Genomic DNA, 17,599 nt, shown 5'->3' with positions numbered 1-17,599 from the left:
CTTCTGACTCATAGGAAAATGATCAGTATATAGATGTGGCCAGTAAGTGTAGTTTGATCTGGTGAATATTTAAGAAAAAATGTCCTATTACTTTTCTGGGAATTGAACAATATAAAAAAGGAATCCACTATAGTTGAAAATTACTACTTTATGAATTATTTCTGCTTCTTAAAAAAATTCCTCAAATTCGCTTTATTTACATACACTTAGGACAATACACATTAGACTAAGGAAGGGTGGTGAAATTCAGATATTTATTTTCTTAAATATTATATTTAAAGTTGAGTCACAATAATATCAACTATGTTCTGACAATTATATCTTGACTTAATATAGGCTGACATGTGCTTCAATGTACTATTGATATTAGTTTCCTGGTTTGGATGAAAAACAGGAAATTGTAATTTGACTTAATACTTTTTTTTTTTTTTTTTAACTCCATGCCAATGTGTGATGAGGTTTGCTTATAATTGAGCTTAGAGTTGTATTAGAGAAGTAGAGAATATAAATGATTACCCTTGTTCTACGCTGGTATTGGGTCGTTGTCCAGATACTGACTCTGAGCTGTCAGTTAAAGATGGAACTACAGCCAAAAACCTTTTTAAAAATTAAGAAAGCGATGCAATTAGCAAACTATGCATTCCAATTAGAACCAGACGGTAGCATTTGCCAAACTGGTAAATTAATAAAATCATTATTTCCATTTTTAATACAAATTTACTTGCTTAATTAATGCTTAAGAAGGGAAAACGTGCACTATTCAGTGTAAATTAAAAAAAAAATTAAAAGACTTCTTTTTGACATGACGAAATCTTATCATTTAATGTTTGTTCATTCTTCTTTGACTCTTCAGCAAGGCCCAGTTTTTCTGCAGGGAAAATCTGTTTCAGAGGAGACAGTTATATTGTAGCCCATGACAACAGGTTGACTGTACTGGACTATACACACTTGTCTGACTGCACATAGTAAATCGTTTTCTTGATTACAAGAACTTCAAAGTTAAAAAAAAAAAGCCAACTAATCAATAGAACTCAATTAAATAAATGTTACAGTTTAACATTATCACCCACTATACATTAGCTACAGTAGATACTCAATTGAGAAACGATTTACAGTACCTTTGATAGACTTTATTTCTCACTCCTTTTTGAAAAGCCAGGAGGTAGTTGCGTCCATCACCTGAGAATACTTCAACAGCAATTGGCTGCAATGGAAGATACAGATACAATGGAAGATTTCAAAAAGTGTTCCAAGTAGCTGACATTCTTACTTGGCTGAGAAATTAATGTATAGTCTTCTCTTCGCGTGAATGAAACATAGACAAAAAATACCTATATGCAGTCCTATGTATAAGATGTCATTCCCCCATTAAACAGGGTGCTTTCAGTTCTTTTATCAAGTATCAGACAAGTGCATCTTTGCATAAACATAACATACATCACCTGCAACAAGTATCTTCTCTTATGCACTTCTTTGATATCTTCATACGCAAAAATACTGCATGTTCTTTTGAGTTGACTTGGACCTTGCCTTGCTCCTCGGGGTATAATAGGCTCATGCATACTATAGCAATTGAGAGTAAGATGAAAGGTGTGAGTGAAATTATCAATCTAGAATGATCTTCTGTAAATCTTTCTTCATTTTGTGCATTCATCTGAATTATCTTTTTCATCATATTTTCAGCATTATTTATCTCATCGTACCATGACTGGAATTAGGAGCAGATTTTGTACATTTTTACATATAAGTTTTCACATATCAAATTAATATGTTGCTCTTGCATTGTCAAATATTGTAAAGCCTAACTCACTTTGGAGGCAGGGTCTCAATGTCCCGTATTTCTCGCGTGGCAGTCATGGTAAATCCATCAATCACATAAAAGTGCTCTTTACCAAAGAGAAGAAGCCCCTCACTGGTGTCTAGTCCTTGAACCCGGGCACAACGATACATGTGTTGTATCTGTAATAAATCCATTTTTTTAATCAACAGCAGATAAAACTTTATATACGTATATTTCATTTTTTCCTTTTTGGTTTTTGGGAGAAAATCACTTTAATACAGGGTACAGTTTCCAGGAAGAAGAATCCTCAAATGAGCATTTAACTTCAAGTATTTTGAGCTTTTAATAGGGTAACCATAAGAAATAAAATAAAATATAAATGAAGAAAGAAATGTGTTATTGAAGATGAATGTTTTATCTTAGGGGTAATAATCCTGCATCAGTTTCCAGTGTCAGAACTGAAACATAGTATCTCCAAAATCAGAACTTCAGATAAATGAGATGTTGTTAAATGGTTATTCTGAAATCATGGAAATGATCAAGTTGATCTTGAATCAATGAATTTTGAGGATATCTGCAGAAATCCCATGAACTATAGAAAACTCAAAGTAAATTTGGCTCTCTGAAAATAAGCTATTTGAGTGTGATTAATTATGAAAATATTAATTGAACATAATATAATTTAACTTTGGTTTCAAAGATAGGATCAAGAGATAGTGAAAAGTGCAGCATCTAAAAAACTAGTAATAATTCCCTGATACAAAACTACTAGCATTTTTTATATATGGATGGATGGATAGATAGATAGATAGATAGATAGATAGATAGATAGAATGCTAGTAGTTTTGTATCAGGGAATTATTACTAGTTTTTTAGATGCTGCACTTTATCATATATATATGATAAAGATCATATATATATATATATATATATATATATATATATATATGATCTTTAATACTACACAATACTGCAAAAAGAGTGAATTATGGAAGTATGAAAAGGTTTCTTTATCAGAGAAATAAAATAAAACCAAAAATTATTTCATAGCAATTCTTTCATCACCTTACATATCACAAGAACTGGGGACCTATAATTACAATAAATAAGGATGAGTGCAAAGATAGCTTATCATTGTAACAAATCAACGTATTACAACCTTAACATTATTTCCATGAAGGGGCAATCTGAAAACTGTTTCTTAGCCATGTCATTTAGATTCCATAGATTTTACAAGCAAAGCTATGCTAGGCTTTCACGTACTACACTAAAGAATTAGAATAAAAGAAAATATTTGAGAATAATCTTAAATATTCTACAAGAAGCAACTACCCTTAAGTGAATTTGCTTTACATACCATGGGGGATTTTTTTTTTTTTTGCTGTTCTTGGTTTTAGTTTTCGTTTGTATGGATCTTTTAAAATAATAAATAAATAAAATCATTTAATGTAAAAAAGGCAGATGACATGCCAATTCTGTTAAATGAAGTAAAGAGTTTTTGAGAAACTGAATATGAAAAAATAATTTTAAAAAATGTGCATTGTTGCAGCTGTGTAATTCAGAGCTGCTTATTATTACAAATAATTTTTATAATAAATTATTATAATGACCTGTGTAAATACCCTCACAGATTGGCTTGATGAATTAAAACTGTAAATGACACTATTTTAACAACTCTACCCAAAAAGAAGAAAAAATACCAAGCTATTAAAAATATGAGTCTTGGGTACAACTGGCCATTTTGAAAGAGAAAATTCTACTTCTTCTACTGCAGATGATTAAAGGTTATTATTTTACTTCCAATAAAATAAAATGTAATATTGAGAAATGAATTCCTATAAAATCAAAACTAAGTACATCAATAAAATACCATTTATTTAAAATATTTAAATCCATTATCCCTAGCTTTGTGTATGCCTATATATTCAAAGTTTGTTCATCAGCTCTCTGAAAATCTGGTCATTATTTTCCATCAACTTGCTAGTCAACTTTGATATAAATGTATTTAAAGGAGCTTAATAGACAAAGGTAAGCTTAAACTTCAGTGAACCACTGAGATCCAGTTTAATATTGTTTGTCAGGTAAAAGTTTAATTATTCTTATGGCAAACATGTAAAAAGAAGAGCTTAACTGGAGATTAAATCACACACTAGGTCATTAGTATTCATAGCTGTAACAGGATTTCCTGTAGAACATTCTGTCTCAATTAACAGGACAACTCGGTAAAAAGATTCTTCCTTTTGTAAGATCCCACTTAAGTCCATGTTAATTTGAAAGTGGATATACAATTTTCTGAAAGGAATCTAGTGGTATAATATATTCAGAAGAAAGATCTGGAGATGTATAGGACAGAGGTGAACTTTATGTACCTTCTCCCCTTCTTCAAGCAGTCGAAGCAAAGTTGTGTTATCGGTTTTTTCCTCTTCTTCTATTGAGCTGCTCTCAGCTGTCTGATCCTGCAGTTGCTCCTGATTCTCCTCGTCACCCCCATCAGGGGCAGAACGAGATCGCTTTAATGGTGGTTTAACAAGACCTGCATTATATAACAGAATGCATCAACAATATGTTTATGCAAGTTAATGAGCTTTGTATGGTAGCTGAGTAGAGCAATAAATCAACAAGTCAATTGAAATAAATGTCTGTTTTACTGCACTTGAGATCTATGGTTATGCCTGTAAAATTCCATCTAACAGAAGCAGAATTCCAGTAGAACCAGCAGCTGATCCAATGAAAAAAAAGGTAGATCAGCATTTCCATTTTACTAAGACCTATTTGGTCTTAGTAAAGGTCAATAGGCCCATGGGTTTTTTTGGCAATGAAACTCAGTAAATGATCTTGGACAAGTCACAATTTGCCCTCTTAAGCTACTGAACAGGCCTGCCTTGGGTGTAAGATGAGGACTTCAGGTGCATAATCTTGAGTTCCATAAAGGAAAGTAAGATAAAACTGTGATTGGCCCACACATGCAGCATTTGATATAATATAAGCTATAAATTTGTGTTGTATTAAACAGGAATGGAGAATTTGAGGAAATATTCTTGCTCATACCAACACTAATGACAGAAGCAGTTACTTTACTACTCTGACATATTGCAATACTGATTCCAATTTGAAATACTCAGATCCATTCAGACTTAAGTGCCTATCAGAACTTAACCAGCTTTCGATTTCACTCTTCTCAGAAACTTGCAACACAATATTCAGCAATTTTAGCTTATAAAAATACAGTAAAATCATGAGAAATATATTTAAGAAAGCAACCATATATTTAAAGATGTTTTCACTTGAACTTTTTTTTAATACAAGTTAATGAAGAAACAGAATATGCTTATTGTTAATGGGAAAAGTTTAGAAGTTTGGCCCTGGCAAGATGTGGACTGATTTGTCCATCCACACAAACAAGGAAGGAAGAATAACAGAATAAAGTAAAAAAGAATGCAAACCATCTGAACAACATTTTATGCCTCTTCAGGAATGAGAGGATCATGTTCTTAATAAAATATCATGACTACCTTTGGTCATCACATATTAAACAAAGAAAGTTTCAGCTAAATAGTTCAACTTTGCCCTAAATCAGAAATGTAAAAATGATTCATTTCTGCTCTTAGTATAAAATAAGAGTAAATTAGTTATCTCCCCAAAACAGAAATGTGTCATTGATAGTTTTAGCTCGCCGAATAGACATCAATGTCTATCTGTGAAAAAATAAGAAGAAAAGAAAATGCAACCTTTAACTCTTGCAATAGTGTCTTCGCCATGCTCGGGCTCTTGCTGTGCAGCTTCTCCTTCAGAGCTCTCTTCAATGGTATCTTGAAAGACAGCAGGGTTTCCAGAAGCCAAGCGCATGTAATATTCTTTGCTGTCATAGCTTATAGCTCTTCGGTATCGTGCAGGTTTCTTAAAATATTTAAGATTAAGCAAATTAACACATTATTTAGGTTAAAAAAAAAATCTAGCTCTGCACACAGAATCCCTTGGCTGTCTAGAAATATAATGGAGACAGCCAACTGAAAGCTAAATAAAACTTTCAAGTAATCTGTTAGATTTGGAATTAGCATTGAAACTATTATAAAAATGTTGCATGATATTACTATACAATTTCAAACTGTTAGTGTGCAGCACAGACAGAAGGAGTTATAGAGACATCAGATTAGATTGGTATTTCCCAACTTCAGCAACTTTAAGATGTGTGGACTTCAACTCCCAGAACTCCCCAGGCAGCATGTATGAACTCTCCAACCAGCATGTGTGGACTCCAACTCCCAGAATTCTCCAACCAGCACGTATGGAATTGAAGCCCATGCATCTTAAAGTTGCTGAGGTTGAGGAACACTATTAAATCAAGATGTGAAGAGAATACCGCCACATCCCATTACGTGTATTTGCTGTAAATCATTAATCTTACAAGAACAGGGTTACTGAGAAAACACAAAAGCCATCCACGGAAGCTTTGTTAAGTTTGCCTAACATGCACAGAGAGGTTTCTATCCACTTGGCCACCCGTGGATATCTTCCTTTCTTTACCTTTTGTGGAGTGTCATCATCAGACGTCTCTGGAGCCTTACTTGAGAAGTCAGACTGAAAACAGGGCATTAAATATAAAAACATGAGGGGAAAAAAAATCACACTAAGGAAGAACGTTGGCACGATGATGTTCACTTGGCTAAAACTATTAGAACCTATATTGGTCAAGCCTTCAAAATACTAGACTGAACCTTTCCTTTCTCTGCATCATGGATTGCAAGGAAGGGAAAAAAACACCATAGCAGCTGATACATTAAAAATAGTTAGAACTAGGTATCAGGTTAAACTCTACTTAACTGCAAATTGGATATATGATCTGAATTAATATTCTAGGAAAGAATTGAACATATAGCATTTTAGCCATTCTCAGTTGATAGAATTAATACTTTCAATCTTCAGTCTGCAAGTACAACAGATTATTAAAAGCCATGCTTGTAATGTCCAGAAATGAATTATCACCTTCCTAAATATTTTTGATCAGGCCAACTCTATCTGTAATAGCTTTTAATCCAGCAAGTTAAATTTAAACAATCAATCCTGTATGGTAATCTACCAGCGGCTCATTACATTTCAGATTTTTACTGTCTGTCTAGAAGTACAAATACAAGGAAATCATAAAGCATCTTTCAGTTAGGCTACCTCTGGCTAAATGTATAGATCTGGCCTGCCCATCAGGACAAGGAGCAAGCCACAGATCACTTTACTTTGGTTATGTTCTGGCTGAAATATTAAACAACTGGATTCTAGAAGAAGAAACTGAAAAAAAAAAACCCTATAGGATTTATGTGGCTTAGGCAGCTACTCCAAATATTTTTAGGTGACAATCCTTTAGAGATAAATCAACATCTATCAAAAATCCAATGGCAATGCACTCCCAGAAAACTTTAATAAATCTATGGCTAATGAATATTAATGGCCAATGAATATCTGATGCATTACAGATGAGAGGCATTGTGATGAACATGCTTTTCAATGATACGAGCAATCAAATAGTGCTTAACTACTGCTCAAATCTACAAACAGATTTTCTCATGCATTTACACTTACCAGCAAATTAGTCTCATGTTCAGTATCTGGCATGTAAGGATACTGCACATAAAACATGTCATTTCGTACCATCTTCTTCCTCATTCGACATGGCCCTTCTGTCATTTCCAGCATCCACTTGTCCAGGTGAGAACCAATGGGAGGCCCCCATAGTCCTCTCTCCCGTAATAACTCATATTCAATTTGAGACCACTCTTCTGTCACATACTTCAGGGCATTTTGCTGACGCTAGAAAAAGGAATAAGTTAGCTGCCATTTGATCATTAGCCATCTTCTACAGTAATTCTACTATGAGCCTCTCATGACTTGAGGCATGCATAAATAAATAAAGAAGTAACCAAACCAAACCAAACCAAACCCACACCACCCTCCTTGAACCTTTTTTAAAAAACTTCAAGATTTGCAGTTGAAGATTTAGGTTCCCACCTTACCCATGGAGTTAAAAACCAAAGCTAGGATCTATAGTAAAAAGCTTTTACTATTACATGTGTATATGGCATACCATTCTACTTAAAAGGCATGCTAGTGCTATATGTCTTGGCTCCCCCAGACCAGAAGAATGAGAAGAGCAGATGCTGGATAAAGAGCCTGAGAACTGTCATCCTACTACTGGGATGTGGGAGGAACCATCTTTTGTTGTTCTAGGTTCAACTCTATACTCTCGCCCCAATTTAGAGACATAGCTTTCAAGCCTACAAGAGTGCTGATGCTTCTTTTGGTGTTGTAATGCCTTGTTGCTAGGTGAATTATAGTCACTCAAAGAAAGCCTTCCTTGTTTCCTTCTCATCCATCCCATCTTATGATGGAATTTCAAATTGCTTTTCTTGAATATTTGTATTTGCAAAAATGATTTGATGAACTCCTTCATGAAATGCTCCTGAGCAAACTCAGCTAAAATGGGACAAGAAGGCAAGTGATCTCATCAATTGGCAACTGGGTTATAAAGCAGAAATCTGACAGTAGCAAACATGGGAATTCTCATATTGGAGAACAAAGTAGGGTCCTCCTGAGTTCAATATTGGAATCGATGCTACGCATATAGAAGTAATTTCATGTAAGTGCTAAACAGTAAAGTGACCGTATTTGCTGGTGATACCAAACTTAGTAAGATAAAAACAAGGACATGAAGAGCTACAGAAGGATTTTTCCAAACTGGCTTCAAACTGGGCAATTACGGTTCACTTTAAAAGGTCTAAGCTGTCAGTGACTGACCAGGAGAATCTTGGTGTCATGGTGGACAGTTCAATGAAAATAACAAGCCAATATGCAGCTGTAAAAAAGGCAAATTTCAATCTTGGAATCGTTGGGAAGAAAATAGAATTGCTGATATATTGATATCCTTATTAAAATTTATGGAGAAGCTACACTTGGAATATTGTACACAGTTCTGGTTCTGGTCACTGAACTTTAAAAAGAATCTTACAGAGCTAGAAGAAGTTCAAAAATGGTAATCAAAATAATTAGAGGATTGGAGCAATTCCAGCATCTGGAGCCTGGAATGAAGGTGGGTAAGAGAAAATACAACAAAGTATATTCAATCATGCTTGGCATACATAATATGGATCAAGGTAAATTTCTCTCTCTCTTTCACTATATTAAAACTCAAGGTCACCCATTGAAATTAATTGTAGTGAAATTCAAGACTGACAGAAGGAAATACTTTTTCACATAGTGTCAGGTTACATTGTGGAATTCACTGCCAACAGCTGTAGCAATGGTAGCTAATTTGGATTATTTTAAAAGGAAATTGACAGGTGAATGGATGAGGACAATATAATTAGCAACCTATAATGATGGCTCTTTGTTGTTGTTGTTGAGTCGTTGTGTCCGACTCTTCGTGACCCCATGAACCATATTGTGCCAGGCCTTCCTGTCCTTCACTGCCTCCCTGAGTTTGCTCAGTTTCATGCTCATTGCTTCAGTGATGCTATCTAACCATCTCATCCTCTGCCGTCCTCTTCTCCTTTTGCCTTCAATCTTTCCCAGCATCAGAATTCTCCAAAGAGATCTCTCTTCGCATTAGGTGACCAAAGTATCTGAGCTTGAGCTTCATTATCGATCCTTCCAATGAGCAATCAGGGTTGATTTCCTTTAAGATTGACTGGTTTGACCTCCTAGCAGTCCAGGGGACTCTCAAGAGTCTTCTCCAGCACCACAGTTCAAAGGCATCCATTCTTCGGTGCTCAGCCTTCTTTATGGTCCAGCTCTCACAGCCATACATTGCTACTGGAAAAACCATAGCTTTGACTATGCGGATCTTTGTCGGCAAGGTGATGTCTCTGCTTTTTAATATGCTATCTAGGCTTGCCATAGCTTTCCTCCCAAGGAGCAAGCGTCTTTTAATTTCATGGCTGCAGTCTCCATCTGCGGTGATCTTGGAGCCCAAATTACTACCTCCTGAATGGTAGCCTTAAATGCTGATTGCAAGGAAGGACAATGGAAGAGGGATGTCTCTGTTCAGCCCAGGTTCCCCAGATGTATCCTGCTGGCCACTGCGTGACACAAAATGCTGGAGTAGATGGGCATGGGGCTTAATTCAGTAGAGCTCTTCTTATGTTTTGCTTTTTGCAGACCTAGTTCTGAAAAACTCTGCAACTTTTAATAATGTAAAACTGAAATTGTAGTTTCCAGATTATCACAATTTCTACAGATATATGGAAAATGAGAAAATACAGAAATATATGATAAACACCTATGTCAATTATTTTAGGCATATTGGGGTCATTGAAATGAACAATGGATATGATCAAATCATTAGGCCGGAGTATTATTTTCATTTACCTCTTGATATTCTTTATACTGCATGTCTACCAAGTCTCTAACCACAGCAATGTGAGTAAACATCCACTGAGAAATCTCCTAATGGTAAGAATACAAATATTACTGCAGACAGAAGAGAGTCCATTCTTGAAAACATAAAGAACAGTATTAAAAAACAACAACAAAGGACTGTTACTTTTTAATAGAATTTTGGCAAACAGATTGATAGTTTCTGCCATATAAAGATTACTTGTTCCTATTCAATTTACCTAGTAGAAGAACAACTCATTTATTTTATTTCAGTGGATTCTGGACTGTAAAATTAGTGATTTATGTGACTACCTAGAATGAAAATACTTAAATGGAATTGTGATCCCAGACCATGACATTTACATTGCCATTCTAAGGTAAGAATGAAGAGAATGGCTCCTCAGATGTCATCAGACTCCAGTTCTCATCAGCCATAGTCACCAAGAACAATGGTCAGAGATGACTGGGATATCAGCAGAATACAGTAAAGGAAACGAACAATTTATTAAGTGATGCTAAAACACAGATCAAGTTGCTAAATGAGTGAGAGACAACAGTTTAATTTAATTTTGAACTTGCTTTGCCTTTTAATTCTGTAAGGTACCTGTGTGGATAGATTATGTTTACTAAGTCCACTTTCTTTTCTATTTCTTCTTGATCCAGTTAGCTTGGAGAGGCCAAAGCCGCTGCTGACTCGAGATAGCTTTGATTGGGTCACTGGAATCAAAGCTTCTCCTCTACTGATGCATTTCTTTTCATGAGCTAGAAGATAAACAGTTGATCAAAATGCAATGATTGTACTCTACAGCTCCCCATATAGCATAATATTGCCAACTAATATAATCCAGATTGTAATGTTCTACAAAGTTTTAGGACTTTGCCAAGCTTCCATAAAACTTCAGAGATCTACTTGCTTATAAGACCCAAGTTAAGTTTTGGTCTGATTCAGAGCCCCTCTCCGCCTTCTTCTACAGAGATCACACTATGAAAGAAAGCTAAGAGCAGCCTTCTTAACAAGTACCATGGGAGAAAGGAGAATCTTCCCCCACAGGCTTGGTTAACTGGATGGCTCTAACACAGGCTGGAGGGAAACCTGAAAGCCTCCCAGCTTGATGTTCCCAGAATGTTGATCAGCAGGTGTGGAGAAAGGCAATCTAGGGACCCCTTAAAACGAGGGGTGTGTGAAACATTTTGAATTTCAAAAAAATTGAATTCAAAGCACTCAATTTCAAGTTCAAAGAAGTTGTTTCAAATTCCAAATGGGCGAATCTGAATGTTCTGGAGGCATTTCGAGTATAAAATGCTTTAAGTTCAAAATCTGAGCATTCTATCTTCTAAATTCTAAATCTGAGCATTATATCTTTTCCCCTGCTCTTACCTAAGTGATTCTGCCAACATTTTAAACTGGCTTCTTCAATCAGGGGCTTTGCAACTGCAATATCCACATGGCCTCTATCATTGACCGGAAGGGATACTTTGAAAGCCTCCTCCAAAACCTGTTTCTTGCTGTAGATCAACTCGGTCCACACACGATTTACAGCTTTAAGGAGAAGCTGGCGACCTAGAAATGTGAATGTAACAAAATTGTGATCAGCTACTAGGACTACAAAATTGGAAAATTGCTGAGAGGTAAGCATAATAAGACACTTATCTAAGCATTATTTTTAGCATTAATACTGTATGATTTGCAGAGATTGAATGCCAACATGATCCACGGAATAATCTGCAGAATCATAACTTTTATCTGAAAAGCAACCAATTCTAATGCCAGATGCTTGCAATGCCAACTCAAGACTAATATAACAAGATACTAACGTAAAGAAAAATTGATAACATGCAATTTCTACAACCTTATGATGTTTAACTGAATGGTTTTCTATAGAAAGGATTATCCCTTTTCAGCTCCAGCTTTGGAACCATATAAAGCCCTTAATATCTTAGTACCTGGATATTTGACAGACTGCCTTTTTCTTAGGTAGACACCAAGTCACTAATGTAATGGGAACGCTCCATTGGTAATGCCACATTTCACACAGGAATCCAAGAGATGGCATTATTTTGGTACAAGAATCCTAAGTATGGAATTAACACTCTGATCAGCTCTCTGTCAGCACTGACTTTTCTATGTGTCTGGCAGCAGCTAAAATTTTATTTATTTATTTAAACCAAGATTTTTGTTTGTTTGTTTACCGCTTCTACAGATTTCACTGAGTGATAGAGATTTAAGTCTAATTCTAATGCATTCTTGACTGCAGCTTAACAGGATCTATTTAAAGTGGATACATAGCCTATAATCAGTTTAATTCCCCATCTTACACTATCAAACTGTTTGCTGTCAGTTAGGCCTATTATAGCCTACATTTCAGTCAAGTGAACTGAAATCTGCTTAGCATTTCTAACATGTTCTTCACAGCCCACTGGAAAATAACTCCCCACTGACTCTCTAACACATAGCTAAAAGATTAGGGAAAGAATGGGAAAACGGGAGAAGTACAACAAGCAACATTAACTCATATTTCAGACTAACATCCTAACTGCTTCATGGTGCATTATTACCTTCACCAACATCTTGACTGTAGACTCCATCTGGCTCAATGTCGGAAGGTATCATGATATGCCATGTGGTCATTCGGGCTTCTGCTTCCAGACCAAAACCCTCTACGCTGCTGTAAACAGCATCCAATAAGGTTAGACGAGAAGGAGGGATATTTGCTTTAGAAAAGCTGTGGGGGGGAAGGAGAGCTGGTCCAGATATAAATAGGGAGTTTTCTGCGTTCTATAAATATATGCACAGTTATCATATTTTCTGAATATCTCAAGAAGCTCATACTGAAAAAGGCGTAATAATGAACCACCTAAAGATATTAAAAGACAACAGCCAGCAAATGCTTCATGGGGGCAAGGGCTGGTTACTGTAACATAAGAAATGCTATTTTCAAATTACAATGACAGATTATTATTTATGGTTAGAAAAAGTCCTGAATTATCTGTAATATTACTTCCAAAGAACTTGCTGTGGAATTAGCCCCTGTTAAAAATACTGTATTTATTAAAAAGGTAAAGAAGCAATTGACCACATGTGTTAGGGCATACCTTTTAACTAACATTTCATTATAAACTGTTTTCTAGGCTGGAAAGAGGAAAAAAATAACACCTTAGAATTATGCAGGCAAGCTTAAAAAGAGACCATTCTGTGTTTTTCCATACAGATATTGGGATAGCATTAAACTATAGGTGGTCCTCGGTTTGAAAATGATCTGTGTACAAATGAACATCTGATGGCAAAAATGTATAAGCTTTTCTTTTTTTCTTTTTCTTTCTTTTCTTGTATATATTTGTTTTTCAGTTATGTAAAATTTTTTAATAAAAGTTAATAAAAAATAAACTACAGGTAGTCCTTGGTTAACGACCACTTGTTCAGTGACTGTTTGAACTTATGAAGGTGCTGAACAAGTGGTACTTACAACCAGTTCTTGAAGTTCTGGCTGCTGCAGTGCCCCGCGGTCATGTGATTGCAATCTGGGGGCTCAAAAACTGACTGTCGCAGTGTCCCGCAGTCACTTAATTGCAATCTGCGACCTTCCCTGCTGGCTTCCCACAAGCAAGTCAATGGGGAAGCTGGTAGAAAACTGGAAGTCGCGGTCACATGAAGTCCTCCCTTAATGACCCACAGTGATTTGCTTAATGGTGATAACAGGGGACTGCCATTGCTAAGCAGCGTGATCATGTGACATCACACTTTGCAACTGCACTGCTTCCGTATGCTCAGAATTCTGTATTGCACAGACAGATTTAATTGGTAAAAGTTGTGGAGGTTATAAATTCCAAATGACAATCAAGACTTGTTTTTGGAAACTGGCTTTTCTAAAGGAAGATCAAGAAAGGGCTATTTGTCTCAAGGTAATACATTCCTCTCTTGAAGTTAAGCTGTTTACATATGAAGCAGATGACAAATAATTATGAATGTGCTTGTTTCACATAACGATGTTCAGAAGTTCTACCACTTGTACAGACTCAATATGTTTGCATTATTTCAATATTATGTGAGTAGAAGCTGGTCATTTGAAGCTTTCCAAGAGGGCAAGCAAAACTGATAGCTGACACAGCATTCAAACTGATATACCTTTATATATAAAAAGCCCTCCAAACCTGCTTATGATTGTTTTTTTACCTTTTATATCTAATTTCCAGTTGCCGTTCCAGAATTAAAACTCCATTTCTACAAGGAATCGGTTACTCTACCTTGCCTTTCAATATAATAGAAATGTGAACTATGATTTATAAATCACATTTATACACTATTATAAATGTTAAATGTATTATAAAATACATTTAACATTAATAATCTTGATGATTATTTAAAATAAGCAAGTTATTAAATAACAAATGTGCAAAGTATACACTCTGGGACATTTACCTTCCTGCGTAAAGATTAATCAAGCAATGAGCCAGACAGCTGATGAACTCTTGGTCATGATTCCCTGGCCCCAGGATCAGGTTTCGGTTCACCGTAAGCATCCTTAGAGAATCAAGAAGAGCAACTTGCTGGGGAACTGTTTTATGTGCCCTTGAGAACTGGTACAAGATGGTCCTGTTCAGGCAGTGATAAATGGCATCCAGGGATAATCCCTGAGATCTTCTTTTTGACTTTAAAAAGACAACGGACAAATAAATACTTTCAACAGAGATATTGTAACAATACTATGTGCTTATACTTCTGTGTTTTTAAACATATTTTCAGCAATAATCTCCTCTGCTAAATTAGAATGTTCAATTATCTTGGAAATTAGCCTAAATAATTGCTAACACTGCCTCTTGTTGTTAAAGGTATTCATCAAATAGCCTTGGTAAAATCCAATTTTCACTGTTTCCTTTGAAAGGAAAAAAAAAGTTAAAATAGGATGAAGCTTTTGATAGGTGTGCAGAACACACTTTTTTTCCCTCAACACATCTACTTGAAGAAATCCACCACTGGTTTGGAAGCTTCAGAGGTTGGGGAATAGGAAAGATAGGCAGCTGCCCCCATTGCTGTTAATATGATTGCCAGATACAAGATCTGACTTTAGCTGAAGACGCTGCTGGTGCCAGTACCACTGAAGCCATTCTACTGAACCAAGCTATGAGGAGACAACTGATTTTAATAGGATGTCATCTCCAAGTTGTGAAAAAGTAATTAGACCATTATAATTCTGATTCAGTGAAGTATGAGATGGGTATTCATTAAAAGGAAAACATAATGGTTTCTCTTCAGGCTGTATAAATCTTTCAATCTTTACTAAATGTTTTTTGTGGAAAGGAATATTTAAAGGAAAACAGGTATGGAATGATCTTTCTGTCCATATACATAGCCTTAGAAATTTTTATGTAAACAAACAATGACACTAAATGATGTGAGCATACCTGTGCAATTAACTGGATCGTGAAATCTATAAGCAACTTCGATTCCTTGTTGAACATGCCTTGCCAAAGTTTATCTACCACACGCTGTGTGAAATAGAATACATTGTTTACAAGCACCTGGTAGCTTCCTCCACTTGTGATAGGCAATGATGCATCCTCACCTACACAAGGTAACCAGTAGAAGAATTTCAATCTCAAAATGAATAACTACAAAAATACCCCAATTCCATCTTCCATGGAACAGAACACATAAGGACATTCCATAAAGCTAACATTAACACCAGAAAACAATTTCCCCATAGAGATATAATAATTATACGCCTGTAGTTCCTTCCAGAACTCTTAAGCTTGTTAGAACAACTGCTCTAGTTTTAATGGATCATTCTCAACCAGAGTAATTCATAACTTTTAACAGATATAGAGAAACAACTTTTTGTATTTCCAGCAATTTGCCAAATGTGTTTTTTTGAGGAAATTGAAGGAGGTACGTTAGAGATAAAAACACGTAAACAAAGTTTACCCAATAAAACATCAGCTGCAAGCAAGTGGTCCATAACACTATCCAAAATATAAGTCTGAAATTCTTTTTGTTGTGCCCTTGTTGATCTTTCTGGAGATGCCTAGAAATACAGAACAAAGATAATAAGAGATATCATCAGTGGAAGCTATTCTGAAATGTTACTATGAATTCTGGCAAATTTAGGACATATCTAAGCATTGTATTGTCTGGCACTTGACACAAATGGAATATTCTATTCAATATATTTGGTGAAATGGTGAATAATAAAGTATTAATCAGTTAATGTATTCTCTGTCATTATTCTTTCCCTCTGAAATTAAAAAGATGTCCTGAGTATAAACTACCAGCTAAAATGACTAGAGACAAGCACATATTTCTTTTTTACATATTTCCATGCAGAAAAAAAATTCTACTGAGCGACAAAAATAAATACTGATTACGTGTTTTCTATACTAATTGTTAACAGATGCCATGTCCATTTTTTTGTCATGTTATTCTAAATGAACAGAGAGGACTAGCTCTTTAAAACAACCTTCAGTAGATTATCTTCTACTTTAAGTGAAGTGAACGAATGGAACAGGGGTCACTGGAGAACATAATTCCCTTCCTGTGTTGCCAATGTGGAGGACAAATAATACTTTCCTCTTTCCTTTTGGTTCTTAAATGAATATTAGACAGAGCAGATGAATGGTAACAGCCTGTTGACCTTGAAGGGGAAGGAGACAGATAACAGAAACCAGACTGTTGGCCATTTCCTGGTGTAAAAGGAGACACTACATGGGTACAATAAAGGACATTATGTTAGAAGGTGCTAGTATCAGTAGAAGAGGACGGACATGGAGCCTTTGTAGGAATATGGGTTTAGAGACACTGGGTTAGGGTTACCCTAACCCTAATCCTACAGTAAGGTCATCCCACAGTATTATCAGATGTTACATTCTGGCTGTAAAGGTCATAGTATGATTTACATTGCTCCTAGGTAACAGTTCTGGGGTATACAATCCATATCCTTGCTTATTGCAGGGCTCTTTTGCATTTTTGTGGCCAAAAGCCCAGTGATGACTATAGTTGTGCAATAAAAGATACTTTGTTGCATCTATCTCCAAACACTTTGGTTCCTTACTTAAAGTGGACATTTCCCCTACAACATTTCTATACTCTTCTGGTTTCTTTCTGCAAACTTTTCCCTCACAAGTAGGAATCAGAACAAAGAGCACTCAGGGGAGAAGACTCCTTGATATATTATTCTCTCTCCTATTCTCTCTTTCAAGTTTCTGAGCTGCTTCCTGGCTGAATAAGGTAAAGGAGGTAGACGGGGTGACAAACATGGAAAAATACCATATTTTTCCATCTATAAGACGATACTTTTTTCTAAAATCGTTACACTAAAAATTGAAGGGCGTCTTATGCAAGGAAGTAAGCCAAGGAGAGAACTGCGTGGTTGCGAAACTGCCCATACTTTGTCTCTGCAAACAGGCTTCCTCCTATCACGGGCCTCCAATCACAAGTGAAATAGCTTGTCTCTGCAAACAGACTTC

The 17,599-nt window shown here is 35.7% G+C and overlaps 1 protein-coding gene across 6 annotated transcripts in view; it reads right to left on the bottom strand.

The window, feature by feature from the left end:
• The window catches only part of WDFY3 (WD repeat and FYVE domain containing 3), a 136,696-nt gene that overhangs the window by 22,086 nt on the left and 97,011 nt on the right, over positions 1 to 17,599 (bottom strand). For 3 of the 6 annotated variants that reach the window (XM_088133101.1, XM_088133100.1, XM_088133104.1), the window contains 15 exons: positions 16,062 to 16,161; positions 15,542 to 15,702; positions 14,559 to 14,788; positions 12,698 to 12,864; positions 11,520 to 11,702; positions 10,746 to 10,903; positions 10,133 to 10,210; positions 7,352 to 7,579; positions 6,305 to 6,358; positions 5,509 to 5,677; positions 4,150 to 4,313; positions 1,811 to 1,959; positions 1,443 to 1,563; positions 1,119 to 1,204; positions 517 to 597 (listed from right to left, as the gene is read on the bottom strand). In XM_088133101.1, coding sequence (XP_087989227.1) covers positions 517 to 597; positions 1,119 to 1,204; positions 1,443 to 1,563; positions 1,811 to 1,959; positions 4,150 to 4,313; positions 5,509 to 5,677; positions 6,305 to 6,358; positions 7,352 to 7,579; positions 10,133 to 10,210; positions 10,746 to 10,903; positions 11,520 to 11,702; positions 12,698 to 12,864; positions 14,559 to 14,788; positions 15,542 to 15,702; positions 16,062 to 16,161 — 2,129 coding nt within the window. The remainder of the gene's footprint in view (positions 1 to 516; positions 598 to 1,118; positions 1,205 to 1,442; positions 1,564 to 1,810; positions 1,960 to 4,149; positions 4,314 to 5,508; positions 5,678 to 6,304; positions 6,359 to 7,351; positions 7,580 to 10,132; positions 10,211 to 10,745; positions 10,904 to 11,519; positions 11,703 to 12,697; positions 12,865 to 14,558; positions 14,789 to 15,541; positions 15,703 to 16,061; positions 16,162 to 17,599) is intronic. The other 3 variants (XM_088133102.1, XM_088133105.1, XM_088133103.1) reach the window with 2 other exon arrangements.

This window comes from Python bivittatus, unplaced genomic scaffold (genome assembly GCF_059951505.1).
Source record: "Python bivittatus isolate LINGU-HERP-01145 unplaced genomic scaffold, Pbiv_v1 ctg000070_np1212, whole genome shotgun sequence".
Lineage (NCBI taxonomy): Eukaryota > Metazoa > Chordata > Lepidosauria > Squamata > Pythonidae > Python > Python bivittatus.
This window is presented reverse-complemented; position numbering and strand designations above follow the sequence as displayed.